This window comes from Malaclemys terrapin, chromosome 10, assembly GCF_027887155.1.
Source record: "Malaclemys terrapin pileata isolate rMalTer1 chromosome 10, rMalTer1.hap1, whole genome shotgun sequence".
NCBI lineage: Eukaryota > Metazoa > Chordata > Testudines > Emydidae > Malaclemys > Malaclemys terrapin.
The window spans coordinates 42,837,675-42,853,623 of NC_071514.1; the positions used below are offsets into that span (position 1 = coordinate 42,837,675).

A 15,949-nucleotide genomic window follows, 5' to 3' on the forward strand; every position below is an offset into this window, starting at 1 on the left:
TATACACGTCAACTTCATTTTCTCCTCCATGACAAATAAGCAACGTACTAGCATAGTCTGATAAATGGGATACTGTGAGGTTTAGAACTTACCTGTGTGGTGCGGTTCAGGCAAAGCTGAATATGTGATCAGTATCTGGAAGATGGGGTCTGTGATTTACACTGGGAGTATAAATATGGGGGGTATGGTGAAATTTCCAGTTCATCTAAGCAGAGTGGTGAATTGGTCTTTTTGCCTTATTCTGGCAATATAATAAGGGGTGGCAGGGTCTTTGTGGACTTCAATATGGAAGAAATAATGCAATATTTTGTGGCTGCTTGAACGTTATGCTAAATTGGAATAGGGAGCACTGAGTCTTTTTTTTTTTTTTTAAATCTTGACCCATATTTAATCTCTCGTTTTTGGTTGAGATTATGCAAAAGTTTGTGGCAAGACAACTCTTACAATATCTTGATGCCGCAGGTTCCCTGACCCCTGTGAATATGGATTCTCACTTGGCTATGGTTGGCATATATGCTATTTTTGTTCCATTTGATGATTATCTCCTCTCTGTGATGCATACAGATCAAGAGGGAAATTCTGAAAGGCACAAAAGGGAGTTAAATGCCCAACTCCCACTGACTTTCAATGGGAGTTGAGCATGTAAGACCCCTTTGTGCCTTTGAAAATTTTCCCCTACGTGTCCCAAGCTGATATTATTGGATCTACCGGATGCTTTTGATCACAACATGGTGAATCACCTGCACATTCTAGTGGGGGTGGACAGGACTGCTAACTGAGGAAATTTCACTTGGAGAGAGCTCTCAGGTAGTGCTGGACAGCTGTCTGCTCTAATAGCTATTCTGTCACCACTTCTGGTCAACACATACATGATGCTGTTAGGCTAGATCAGTGCAGAGATATGGGTTGAAGTGCCTTCAGTATGCTGATGACACCTAACTTTCTATCTCATCCAATCCATGAAGCATCACAGAGTCTTTCACAATGTTTGGGTGAGACTCAGATAAGGATGGGAATCAGTTGACTGAGGTTCAATCAAGATAAAGTAAGGGTGATAATGGTAGTTTGTGGGACCAACCAGAGGGGGGGAAACAAAGATTATGAATTGATTTAGAGTGAGAGTTCCCCATCTATTACTCAAGTGTGCAATTTGGGGGATTTATTGAATTCCAGCTGCTTTTAGATAAGCAAATAGCAAAAATGACCAGGACAGCTTTTTGCCATCTGCATTTGGGCCAGGACATGGTGACTTTTGCTCTTGAATTCAGAAGGTAAGTAAAGAATGTGGTGGTCCATTTGTTAAATTTTTCACTATGAGCAAATAACACCAACTCTTCATAATCTGCTCTGGCTGCCTGATGGCTTTTAGATGGGCTTAAAATGTTGGTTTTGACCTAAAAAAAATCATATATAGCTAGGGACCAGCCTATCTGACTCCTTCCTCATGTGATACTGCCACAGCTGCAATACACAGAGGGCAGTGTTTTCTGTGAGGGTACCTCAACTCTGGAATTTACTCACCCTTGGTCTCAAACTGCCCAAATCTCTTGCCTCTCAGGTCCCTCTGCAAAGCCCATCCAAATGGATGGGTACGTAGGTAGGGCTGAGATGGGTGGAATTGTTAGTGATGGAACTAAGAGTTGGGGATTTGAGATACATTCTGCTGCACAAAGGCTCTTTCTCTCCTGCTGCTGCTATGCGATCATTTTAATTTCATTGATATGAGTAGTATTTTAATATCTTGTCAGAATGTCTAAAGTCACAGGCAGTGATACAGACCAAACAGGAATAAATAATATGCAGATGCCTTAATATTCAAAATAAGGATGGGAAGAAAAGGGAAACACGTGACCAACCGCCAATTGCTACAGCCATTCAGTAAGTGAAAACTAGAATTGCCCATATTAAGTTTTAGCTCAATATGACATTTTCCCTTACAATATATGAAATGAGTTGTCTTCTAAAAGAAAGATACACCAAAAAAGGAGGAAAGGAGATGAACTGTAGATAGTATAAAGAAAAATTAATGCTCACCTCCAGCAATTCTGAGACAATAGGTAGTACTTCAGGGTTACAAATATCTATAGAATCATCCCGGTATGTTTTCTTTTTGTAACAGATGTTACCCAAGTGTAGTATTGCAGATAAGAGAGAGAAAATCCTAAAGAAACAAAAAGAAAAAAAAGATTTTTGTTTTATTATTTTTTTTCATAATACCAAAAGAAAAAAATCACTGTCAGAATCTTGGAGCAAACATCAGTGTCAACAACCCTGGAATGACATTTCTTATTAGAATCCCACTACAGTAAGAACCAAAAGAAAAACTGCCACAAATCATCTATCACCCCTTAAAATGTATTCTGATTAGAAAGCTGCCTGAAAACAGTGCAATGTTATGAATCCTATTTGCTGCAATACTTAATATGAATACTTTGCATTTATTAAGTATTATAATTCCCATTTTGCAAATGAGGAAAACTGAGGCACAGATAAGCTATGCCCTACAGTTTCAAAACTGTCCACTGGAAAATTGAGACCCTCAAAATTAGCATCCAACTTGAGTCATCTAAGGCCCATTTTTCACTGAACACTCAAATACTGACATACTCAGTATTGGTGCATACTTCTGAAAATTTTGCTTCACTGAGAAAGTGAATCCAATGGTTTGGATCAAAACAATTTAAACACATTTTTACTCTTTAAAAAAATATATGTATATATGTAGGGACTTAGGCTATGTCTACACTAGCAATTGAACGACAAAACTTTGTCTTTCAGAGGTGTTGGGGGAAAAAAAAAACTGAAAAAAAGCAACAAGAAGTGCCAGTGTTAACAGTGCGTTGTCGGCCACAGCGGTCTCCTGCCGACAATGCAAATGCCGCTCGTTGGGGGGTGGAAGTTTTTTGTTGGCAGGAGAGCCGACAAACAGTGGCTACGCTGCACGACTTATAGCGGCACGGCTGTAGCGACACAGCCATGTCATAGAATCACAGAATATCAGGGTTGGAAGGGACTTCAGGAGGTCATCTAGTACAACCCCCTGCTCAAAGCAGGACCAACACCAACTAAATCATCCCAGTCAGGGCTTTGTCAAGCCAGGCCTTAAAAACCCCTAAGGATGGAGATTCCACCACCTCCCAAGGTAACCCATTCCAGTGCTTCACTACCCTCCTAGTAAAATAGTTTTTCCTAATATCCAAACTAGACCTCCCCCACTGCAACTTGAAACCACTGCTCCTTGTTCTGTCATCTGCCACCACTGAAAACAGCCAGGCTCCATCCTCTTTGTAACCCCGCATCAGGTAATTAAAGGCTGCTATCAAATCCCCCCTCACTCTCCTCTTCTGCAGACTAAATAAGCTCAGTTCCCTCACTCTCCCCTTGTAAGTCATGTGCCCCAGCCCCATAATCATTTTCGTTGCCCTCCGCTGGACACTCTCCAATTTGTCCACATTCTTTCTGTAGCGGGGGGCCCAAAACTAGACGCAAGTGTGTGGCCTCACCAGTGCCGAATAGAGAGGAATAATTACTTCCCTCCATCTGCTGACAATGCTCCTACTAATGCAGTCCAATATGCCATTATGTTGCTAAAAGCTGTGTAGTGTAGACATAGCCTTAGTGGTATTCAAGTTATTGATTTGTGAATCTGATGTTTTTGTTGTTGAAAACAGTATTGCTATCCTGATGTCATTTTTTTTCTATTTAATATAAATACAAACATTTATGTTAGACCAACACATTATAGAAGTAATGATTTATGGAAAAAGATATTCATGACTCCATCTAATAATTTATTCATAACCTACTGAAGACTTAAAAACTTTCAGTGATAATGTAGCTTGATAGAACTTGAAAGTACTGTATTGATAAAGAATTATTTTGCAATTTTTGCTGAACTAAAACAAAATCTCAATCCAAACACTTGTGTTGTGTGGTTACTTTTCTTTTTTGTTGTATTCCCTTCCTCCTCCCCCTCAATTGCCTGGCAGCATCATGAAGGCTGTTATTATTAGTCTCAGAGTGACACTGCTATTCTCATTCTGTATTAGATTAAGATTAATCAACCCTATTTCTCAACTAGTCATACCACTGAATGAGTGGATCCAGATGTTACACACAAAGGTATTTTTAAGGCTTCTAGAATATTTGGTATCAGCAAATGCATGCAAAATGGATCCAAGGGTTAAAAATAAGTAACACCGGTCTACAATTTTTGAGACGTTGTCTATTTATTATGTATTTTGATGTGCTGAATTCAAATATGACAATTAAAACAACTGACTGGCTACTGTTTCTAAGATATTTAAGTTTTTACATTTTATGTCTATGTACACTGTGTAGCTAGTAGAGGTTTAATCAAAAATTGTAAACCTAGGTCTTTTCATGTGTTTATGGTTGCTTTACATGATAATATTTCACCTGTCCTGTTTATGTAACACTTTAAAAATCAGCAAAAGGGTTATATAAATAAAATTTATTATGAAACAAAAGGCAAAAAACTATTATGTACATAGTTTAGTCCTAGTCAGTGTCTACTCGGCGCTTCTTGGCTTGTCTCTTGTATTCATTAAATGGAGCATCTCTTGTCACTGTCCAGCAATAAAGCATTGATGGGCTCCATTTGCCCTGATAGCGTTTCTCCATTGTTGCAATGTCCTGGTGAAATCGCTCGCCATGCTCGTCGCTCACTGCTCCGCAGTTCGGTGGAAAAAAATCTAGATGAGAGGGCAAAAAAATGTATCTTTAGTGACATGTTGCAACCAAGGCTTTTGTATGCCTTGAGGAGGTTTTCCACCAACAACCTGTAGTTGTCTGCCTTCTTGTTTCTGAGAAAATGTATTGCCACTAACTGGAATGTTTTCCATGCTGTCTTTTCCTTGCCACACAGTGCATGGTCAAATGCATCATCTCGAAGAAGTTCACGAATCTGAGGACCAACAACAAGGTTAGCTTCACTTAACCTTGGAAATTTTCCACCAAAGTAATTGAAATCTGCTTGTGTTTTGTCAATGGCCTTGACAAAGTTCTTCATCAGACCCAGCTTGATGTGTAAGGGTGATAACAAAATCTTCCTTGATTCAACAAGTGGTGGATGCTGAACATTTTTCCTCCCAGGCTCCAATGACTGTCGGAGTGGTCAATCTTTCTTGATGTAGTGGGAATCTCTTGCACGACTATCTCATTCCCAGAGAAAACAGCAGTACTTTGTGTATCCAGTCTGCAGACCAAGCAAGAGAGCAACAACCTTCAAATCACCACAAAGCTGCCACTGATGTTGGTCATAGTTTATGCACCTCAAAAGTTGTTTCATGTTGTCATAGGTTTCCTTCATATGGACTGCATGACCAACTGGAATTGATGGCAAAACATTGCCCTTATGCAGTAAAACAGCTTTAAGACTCGTCTTCGATGAATCAATGAACGGTCTCCACTCATCTGGATTGTGAACGATGTTGAGGGCCATCACACACCATTGATGTTGTTGCAGGCTACAAGATCACCTTCCATGAAGAAGAATGGGACAAGATCCTTTTGACGGTCACAAAACTGGAAACCCTAACATCACCTGCCAGGAGATTCCACTGCTGTAGTCTGGAGCCCAACAGCTCTGCTTTACTCTTGGGTAGTTCCAAATCCCTGACAAGGTCATTCAGTTCACCGTGTGTTATGATGTGTGGTCCAGAGGAGGAGGATGGGAGAAAATGTGGGTTCTGTGACATTGATGGTTCAGGACCAGAAGTTTCATCCTCTTCCTCATCTGACTCAAGTGAGAATGATTCTGGTGCATCAGGAACCGGCAGTCCTTCTCCGTGGGATACTGGGCATATAGCTGATGGAATGTTTGGATAATGCACAGTCCACTTTTTCTTCTTTGACACACCTTTCCCAACTGGAGGCACCATGCAGAAGTAACAATTGCTGGTATGATCTGTTGGCTCTCTCCAAATCATTGGCACTGCAAAAGGCATAGATTTCCTTTTCCTGTTCAACCACCGGCGAAGATTTGTTGCACAAGTGTTGCAGCATATGTGTGGGGCCCACCTCTTGTCCTGATCGCCAATTTTGCCGCCAAAATAAAGGTGATAGGCTTTCTTAACCATAGTGGTTATAATGCGCTTTTGTGATGCAAAAGTCACTTCACCACAAACATAGCAGAAGTTATCTGCATTGTTCACACAAGTACGAGGCATCTCTGCTCACTTTGGCTAAACAGAAATGTGTCCCTTTGCAAAAATCAAACACTGACAAATAAGAGGACATGACACTGTATGATTTCTAGAGCTGATATAGGGCAATTTGTTCAGCAGAGTGATGTAAGCTTCGTTATGATTGCATCATCCATGACTTCTAGGAATAACATGATGCAATTCATATCATGTATGACCCAATACCAGCTTCAGATTGCATCATTCATTGTTTTGCCTAAAAAGCAAGTACTGTCCAAACCCAGTCATAGATTTATTCATAGATCCAGTCAAAGATGTATTTTAGTCATTTCTGGTTTAAATTGAGATCCCTTCCCTTTAGAACTTACTTATCCTCCGCCATTCCCAAGTCAAGGGTCGTATATACTGACCCAATAGCATATCTTGAAAACTAGAGCCAATCAACAATTTTAAGCATCATTTTCTTTCTAAGTGACCCAGAATTAGTAAAGTTTGACTACATTTATTTCAGAAGCATTTTGGCTGTAGAGCAGTATAATATATAAAAGGTTACAGACAGGATATCTGACTGAATCATCATTTGAATTAAAGTCATGCAGAATGAGACATTAATATTCATGAACAATTCAAAAATACCTCAACTGACAGGAAGTATATCCTGTTTATACCTTTAAATGTTCTTTAAAGGTTTAACATATAAATTGTCAAGTGTCATTACACCCTGTCATATCAGCAGTCTGATAAATTATATAGCGCACAACAGAGTCACACTCAAGTGCATTCAGCACTGTCTTGCTCATTATGCCAGATATTAATGTGGAAGATTAACTCACTGTCTGCGAGTCTTGGGAAGAAATCCCACCATCTCCATGGCCAGTTGTAAGCGCTCAAAATCATGCTTCAGGTCTTCCCCTTCAACAGAGAAACAATCCTGTTTGGTTCAAACACAAAGATTGAGTGTTAAAAGAAATGAAGACCAGAATGTATCTAGCCGGTCAATTCAGCATTACACAAATCTTAATCAGTGCTTTCCATGACCTTCCTGCCTGAGGAGTGACGGACACAGACCCCCTTAACATTAATAAGGAACAGCTCAATTAGTCACCAGCAACACACACCTTTGACATCATATTCACACTCTCCCCCTCTGGAACCATTCTGAAAGTCCAATGCAGAATGAAAAGAGCATGCACAATATGAATTGTGAACTATACCTATTGTGGGTGAGGGATGGGGACTCAGTCAAAGAATGAGGAGAGCTAACATGCAGCTTTTGAATAATGTTAAAAAAACTTGCTGGAAGAAGTATGTGCATATAACTCTCCAAGGAGATCAAGTCTGCTCTAAGTATTAATCTTAGAATCCTGGGCCTCATTTATTCTAAACTCACAGACACTCCTAACAAATGAAAAGAATTCCATTTTTTAAATTAAAAATGGATTATTTTACATTATTTTAAAAATAAAATTAACTGCAACATATATCAATAGATTAATTGTGGGGGTAAAATCATGAATTTTGGAATGCTGCAGATTGGAGGCTGTTGTATTTAACAGGTTTTTTTATTCTAAACATTAACTAATGTTCTGAAAATGCTAACTCAGAGGAAATTCAAAATCTACCGAACTTTACATTTTGAGGGTACATGGATACTTTCAAATGATTTAGATACTGAACTCTTATGTTTTCTATAACCCACTAATATTACAAAACTAATAGTTAATGGTGACAAAGAGTACCAGAGTTTTCACAATTCAGATATACTGAGGCCCATCTATATTGGCTTCACAGCTATATTTAAGAACCTTATTTAAAACTATATGCCTTACAACTAAACTCCCGTAAAGTGGTTTATAAACTAATAAGCCCAGTACCTTTCATGTGATTTGGTTCACCCCATGCCCACCATGCGTTTCCTCCCTAGATAGGCCAGATTATTTTATGTCTTCCTATGTGAGCCATCCAGCTACAGCCCAAAGTGTCAGTCTCCAAATCCAAGTCACGCTGTGTTAAACCACAGACTATTTTATTGATAATTGTACAGAAAGAAAATATTGTTACACATATAAATAAAATAACAGCCCATTTTCAAAACTGTACCTACAATCACATATCAGGTAATTGAGTGTACATATTATACGATCCACTCTGGTCATTTGCATGGAAATCATGATAACTGTATTTAAGTGTGCACACATATTTGTATGAACAGTTTTGAAAATCCACAATATACAGGGCTACTTGCATGTTACAGAGACCAGGCTCTAAACAATCACAGAATACTGACTATTTCCTGGACTCTCAAGTACACTCGCTCTCACTTTCAATAAATAGCACAAAGCTGTCTCTCCATTCTGCATCCCACGGCATGTATAGGTGGATAAATCTTCACAGCTAACTCATTGATACAAATCTTCTCCTTTAAGGGGGAAGATTTTTCCTCCCTTTCCTTAATATGGTTATTGCTTTAGAGTAATGTCCACTTGTTGATCCTAAGATAAAACACTTTAATTTCAAATATTAGCATCAATAAACTATACAAACATACAGGAATATTAGACAATATTCACTGGCAGTATCCAATTCCCCCAACTAAAAACTGTTTAACTGTAAGTGGATTTATACCTGGTTTTTAAAATCAGCTGTAATACCAATGTAGGCAGAGTCTCAATTTAAATTAGAAATGAATACGTTTGCATTCTGTTAAAACAAGACTTATTAAAAAGGGGGCATTTTCATCAGTTGTGCTAAATTGAATTGATAATACTGTAGAAATGTGCCCGCTTTAACTGGACATAGCCCCATAAACTACTTTTAAACTCTGAATAAATTTATACATCATATGTATTCAATGGGACAGCTATAGCTCAAAATAGATAAACCATGTAATACATCAATGAGACAAATTAATTTTATTCCATAAACTGATGACAAGAAACAAAGCCTTTCATATGTAGGTCAGTGGTTCCACTTTGGCCCAGATTTTAGTGACCAAAAGTCATTACTAACTGATAGCTAATTGGCGAGCAGTATGAAATAAATTGTTAATCTCAATCCAGCTCTTAAAAAACAAGTGTCTACATCAGAAAAAATACTATCAAAACTGGCTTCCTTGTTGGCAGATGCAGAAAGGTTTCAAGGGAGGAAAGGGCCAATAAAACTAAACTCCCCTCTCCAAGTTATGGTTGACACACAGTGTTAGTTCTCCGGCCCTTGCTGAACTTGGACAGCACAGACAAATAAAAGCATTTTACATGCATTTAGTATCCAGGGCTGGAAGCTATCAAGGACACTAAAAATCTCATTTAAAAATAAAAATGAAGAAACACTGCCTATGTTCCTGTGACCGCTCCCTTATTGGATTTCACCCATTTGAAATTATATCACAAGTTAATAGTGAAACTACTACAGCTGACTCAGAAGCAATACATTCAAAGCCAAAGGCAATGTGGTTAACAATTTACATAACAATTGCCAAGCTCATTAACCCATATGGAAAGGCTTCTTGTAAATCATTTATGTCAAAGCAGATGCTCTGCACACTATTTCATCAGCAGTAAGTCCCTATACTTTATTTTCTTTTATCAAAATGGACAGTCATAAATTTAGAACATTCATGCTGTAATGGCAAACAACTGTGAAAAGAGCCAACATTTGCAGACTAATCAAACTGGTCATCAGTATTCTGCTTAAGCAATGAGTCGTCTCCCAGCCTTTTCAGTCTTGTCATACAAAAGCAAGAACCCTGCTTACTAACACTAAATTGAAGCAATTCAAGCATCTCCACTCTCAAAGTTGAAAGATATGCTTGTTCAGAGATGAAAATATCATTGGGGCGGCAAGTTACATGGGGCCATGGTGCCCATGCTCCAGCAAATTCAGGGCATAGGGGCCCAGCTCCACCAATGTTCAGGGCTGAGTCTCTCCCCCACCTGCGCCTTCCCCAGAGCATCCCCCGGTCCCACCTGCTGCCCCCACGCGCCTCCCACAGAGCGTCCCTGCCTACGCCCTGGGCAGCGGAAAGCTGCCCTGCTGCTCCGCGCTGTGCTCCCTCGCCTCCAGGGAGTGGCACCGGTGGCAGGCTGAGGCAGCAGTGCAGCCGCCACCTGCTGAGGGAGGAGGCGCGCACATGTGATGGCAGCTGTCCCCGCTTCTGGCACCCACCACAGGGGAGGCGAGGGGGGGCTTCCTGGACCTGAGAGGGGCCCGGCCCCTAGGAGCACATGCAGTGACAGTGCTGGGTGAGTGCTAATGTTGTTGAAATTGCAAAATACTTCCATAACAACCACTTTGCAGCAGCTGCTCTGAAAAACAGTGGCAGGAACCAAGCTAACTCTCCCACAAGACGTGCGATGGAACTCAGTAGTGGACTATTTTGAGCACTATATTAACAACTGGCCTAAGCTGATGACAGTTTGTGAACAAAACTGTGAAAAAATAGATGGTACCGTCAGCCAAAGTTCTCAACATTGGGCTTAAGAGAAATGTTGAACACATGCAGAGTACACTGAAGCCTATTTCTGTAGCCTTAAACAAAATGCAGAAAAATAGCTGTTTTATTGCTGACACTGTTGAAATTTGGAAAGAACTGAGTGAGAACTTAAGAAGAGAAATATGCAATGACAGAGTTAAATTACAAGCATTAAAAAACGAATGGGACAAGCACGATCTCCAGCTCATTTTCTTGCAAATATTCTCAATATTCGGTACCAGGGTCAAACCTTAACTGCTGAAAAAGAGAAGTTGGCTATGACATGGACATCCAGCAATCATCCCTCCATAATGGCAACTATAATAAACTTCAGAGTTAAGGGTGAGACATTCAAGAAATATATGTTTGCTGATGATGTTTTAAAGAAAGTCACACCAGTGAACTGGTGGAAATCACTTAAGCACTTGGATTCAGAGACTGTTGAAGTGATAATCTCACTTTTAACCTTCTGCCGGTGTAGAAAGAATATTTTCTTCCTTTGGACTAAGTCATTCCAAATTGAGAAATCATTTGGGACCTGAAAAAGCAGGAAAGCTTGTTTTTCTTTTCCAGATTATGAACAAACAAGAAACTGAAGGTGAAGATGACTGAGTTAGCTGCAGAAGCCAATATTTTAAGTTTCTCATGTTGACCTGTTGACCACAGTCGATTTAATTTTTGTTTTTAAAAAAATAATATTTCATTTAACTATTTTAGTTAAAAACAATTTTAACAAAAACAAACTTGATTTTAAAAAACTTGAATGTTTAACTAACTTCAAAAATTCATATGCTTGTTTTGTTAAAATATTATGTGTTTGCTGGTGAAGAAAAAAATCCAGAATACATATCATTGTTGTTTTAGTTAAGTAAAACAATTTAAATGTCCGTCTGGTGATGTTCTCCTAATGCAGCATGGCAAGAAAATCCTCCAAATATTAATGATTAACCTGTTGAATTGGAGATAGTTCACCTCCCAATGACTTCATAAATATCTGCTTCAATTATCTTTGGTAAATGAAATAACAAAACAAGCATTCATTTTCTGATATAGCTATAAAATGAATCTGAAAAGTTTTCAAAATAAATCACTTTAAAAATGTATAGTGTGTACCTTCTAAAAATGAAACCTACATCTATCTCGGAGTTGTGAAGAATATGTACTAAGGTAATAACCAACAAGAATGCACTTTTATGTAGAAATCCATGATGAAATCGAGTTTTCCTGACTAGTGATTTAAATCAATTTGATTTAAATCACATCCACCCTGATTCTGTGTTGTGTCTCTGTTCATAAACCAATTTTTTTTTTAATCTTTTTGAAATTCACAAAGAAAAAAAACAAACCTTCAGGACCACCCCTCACAATAAACAAAAAGGAACTTCATAGTCGAAGCATTCTTGCTGATTTCATTGTCTACTAACCTGGTAGTACAAGTAAATAAATAGCCAAACCTCTCAAAATACCAGATTCAACAAATAACTAAAAAATATTTACAGACTTTGCTGCTCAGAAATGGGCAAAGCAACTCTATTTTTCTTACATCATCCTGAGCTGGTTTTAGTTTAAAAAAATAAAATAAAATCTGCACAGTGTGATTAGCCCAGCTCAGATGTAAGGAGGATTTGTCTTATCTACCTCCTATTATGTTTTTTTTAATACATGATCCAAATTAGTTCCTTGAAACTGTTAGTATATTATACAGAGATTCCCACCCCAAGCACTGAATTATTCAATATTCAGTATTTTAAACTTTAACCAATTATAACCTGTCCCTTCTGTGGGTCTGAGATTAAATATTCTCACTGATGAAAGTCTTACTTTTATTTTTGCCTATTTACCCATACAGTAAAAGGATATCCTTACAGATTACCTTTTATTCCTTAAGATTACCAAACTCCATTAGTATAAAGCACATTGATAGCAATGATAACATGCAATTAGATTTACAAGCATGCTTTTAGGTTCAAGACAAAACTGACAAAAAAAGAACACGTACACATCATCTGCAGGCCACACAAACCAAAAGCACATCTCTAATCTGGGCCAGTGCCGCTTGACTGAATTGCACACGGGGGGGGGAGAGTGGGGGTTATAAAAAAAGAGCTTCACATTTCCTTTTTTGGTCATATGTATTTGGAAAGGTCTTGCTGTTAAGCTGTCTTCTTTCAGATAACACTACAAGCCAAACTATTTTAACCAAGGAACTGTTTTTATTCTAAATAATATTGGTGTCTCCATTTTCTCACATACGTGGTGCAGTATTTTTATATAACAAATCAGATAGGAAATTAACTACTGCAGTCATTCTGAAGGAACATGGAGAACAAATCTTTCAATGCCTGTTTAATTAAAAATCTCGGTTTGTTGTACTTTGAAATATCACTGAAAGGAGTACTTTATTTTCACAAGAGAGAAATGTAATTATTGTATAATAATGGTTTCATAATATGGCAATGTACACCTTTTTGTCAACACATATGCACTATACCTTAGGATAACATCATCATTAGATAATTGATACTTGGTTCAATTAGATGGGCATATTCAATCCAGACTAAGAGAGAAGGCTTAGCAAAGGAAAATGACCAAAAAAGGGATGGGGAAAAAAAGATTTGCACCATCACCGGCTAAATATCCAAGCAATCGCACTGAGAAGAAAACCTATGGCTTTGGTGTTTCTATTTTAAATTAACTAAGTTTTCTCTGTGTCTTGGTGTAGAATAAAGATTCAAATAAGCAAAGAAGCACCCTACACCAGCAACACAGAATGCACATGTACTTGTACTGACCGGCTCAGAGTCATAGTAATAATCATCCCAGCTCTGTCTGAGGGGTTTCTTTGTCATCTGAAAGCAAGGCAGATCAGGTTAAGTAGCATTCAAGTCAAACATAACTCTCTCTCCCCCAGGCCTTTGAGACAGGGCAGCAATGCAATTACATTACTTGCAAAGTCAGAATTCATTTTGCATGGAGTTATGAAATTTAAAATCTGCAAGGAAGAATTTAGGTTTTAGGAATTATTTACCACATTTGTCAATATTCTGATCTCTACTTATTTTAATAACATGTATAATGATAATTCCGCATGTTACAAGGCTAATTAATATATTTCTAAGACAGATTTATCTATGACTATTATAGTTGATCCATGGGCTTACCTAGTGATAGTGATCTGCACAGCCATGCTGGAGAACAAGCTCTAGTTTCTACTCTCTTAACCCCTTCTCTGGGGAGCTACATATGTTGGAAAACAATGATTCATATGACCAATCAAGGAACAGCATCAAGGGGCTCCTATGGAAGTGCCATCTAGTCTTTCTCAGCCAGAAAGACAGAGATGGGGTTAAAAAAGGTAGAGATGGGGTTAAAAAAGGTATAGTTAGGGTGGACAAAATATAAGGAGTCTCAAGGCTAAAAAAAATAAAGCAGAAAAAGGCCCCAGTGGGAAAATGTTATGGCACAACTGTTTATACTGTAGTAATTAAACTAATTACAGATCCAGTCCTGCATGGTGTTGACTGCAGTAGGAGTGGAGGTCAGCCAGCACAGCTCAGGAAGTAGTTAGCACTGTGCACGATTGGACCTTTAGCATTTCAACTGTAAATCTATTTGACCGGCCAAATCTGACCTGAGCAGAAATTACAAATAAGGTTGTTTTATTAAAAAATATTTTAAAAAAATAAATTATTTCAGCTCTTTTCTTACACTAAAGGCTTGCTCAAATATTATACTTTTTACAAAAACTGGAGTGGTTTAAACAATAGATGCTTTAATTCTCTCTCTCAGTATAAAATACAATTTTGTTTTGTACACCTAAATGTGGATCAGAGGCTTGGTGAAAATGGAAAGAAAAAAGTTTTACTTTGTTCCCTAATTTTTTCCATCTTTTCAGTGAACAGTAACTGACCATCCCCCCTTTATCTCTTCTTATCCCTCTCTAATCTCTCTCTATTTTATGTATTTCTAAGGCACCTGTAACAAATCAAATCCATTTAATTAGTATGAGAATGTTCAAAGGTGATTTAATATTTTTGTCTTTTCATGTTTCCATTTCCTCTTCCTCCTTATCTTTCATTGTCCCCACTGGATGTAGGCGATGGGAAGGATGTTGTTACTGCACTAATGGAAGGTGCTGGCATGAAATGACACACTTAACACTTCTAAAGAAGCCAATTTGTGTAGGTCCACACGGATAAAGCTCTCTAACAAATAGGCCTAGATACAATACAGTAATCATGTCAAAAACTTAAGACTGTCATTGTGATCCTCAGCTAAATCCAGAATCTGCTTTGAAGGTCCTCTGAGGGGCACATAGAAATTCTATGCACCTCCAACCATCGTCAACAGACCATGATTTAGACTAAAACCAATGTTTTAATCTAAAACATGTCAGCCCTCTCCTTACCTAGTACATTATACTACTTTGTTGTTGTTTTTTTAAATACTGTTGACCTCGGTTTTACAACCTTGAAAAAAATAAAGGAAATATAATAAAAATAGCTGGTTTTTAAAACAAAATTAAGATTATGAAACAAAACAAAGAATTCATTTGAAAATTATCTTGCCCCTGCCATGCTTCAGAATTACACAACAGATGTTACATAAAAAACACAGTATGTTCTCAAACAACAAAAGCCTTAAACTCTATTAGGTCACTAGCTTGTGTGAAATTCTTAATGTCATTAAATGTGGGTGGCAATCATTATTACTATATTGTATTCTGGCTTTAATATACTGCTCGAAAGGACTTTAAAAGTTCTTACTTTCTGAGGACCTTAGCCCTCTTAAGGTGTCAACCTTTCACAATTTTAAGAAAGATTAAAAAGTTATTTGCAATGAACTGTGTTTACACAATTGAAGCTTTAACTTGTAATCTAAGAATAGCAAATTATTTACTGCTAGCCAATGAAAAAAAAATTTCTTTTAAATATATACTAAACTGTTCTCAGATCTATCATTCCAAAGTAAAACAGGCATTTAATATAAAAAATCCACATATAACGTAACTAGGGATTCTTTATTTTTTAGTATCTGAGGGGTAGCTGTGTTAGTCTGGATCTGTAAAAAGCAACAGAGTCCTGTAGCACCTTTAAGACTAACAGATGTATTGGAGCATAAGCTTTTGTGGGTGAATAGCCACTTAGTCTGACGCATGTAATGGAAATTTCCAGAGGCAGGTATAAATATGCAGGCAAGATTCAGTCTGGAGATAACGAGGTTAGTTCAATCAGGGAGAGTGAGGTCTTCTGCTAGCAGCTGAGGTGTGAACACCAAGGAAGGAGAAACTGCTTTTGTAGTTGGCTAGCCA

The 15,949-nt window shown here is 38.0% G+C and overlaps 1 protein-coding gene across 6 annotated transcripts in view; it reads right to left on the reverse strand.

Moving 5' to 3' along the window:
- Nucleotides 1-15,949, reverse strand: part of MYO9A (myosin IXA) — a 496,830-nt gene that overhangs the window by 219,302 nt on the left and 261,579 nt on the right. For 5 of the 6 annotated variants that reach the window (XM_054041539.1, XM_054041540.1, XM_054041537.1 and 2 more), the window contains 3 exons: nucleotides 13,431-13,487; nucleotides 7,001-7,098; nucleotides 2,035-2,161 (listed from right to left, as the gene is read on the reverse strand). In XM_054041539.1, coding sequence (XP_053897514.1) covers nucleotides 2,035-2,161; nucleotides 7,001-7,098; nucleotides 13,431-13,487 — 282 coding nt within the window. The remainder of the gene's footprint in view (nucleotides 1-2,034; nucleotides 2,162-7,000; nucleotides 7,099-13,430; nucleotides 13,488-15,949) is intronic. The other variant, XM_054041538.1, reaches the window with a different exon arrangement.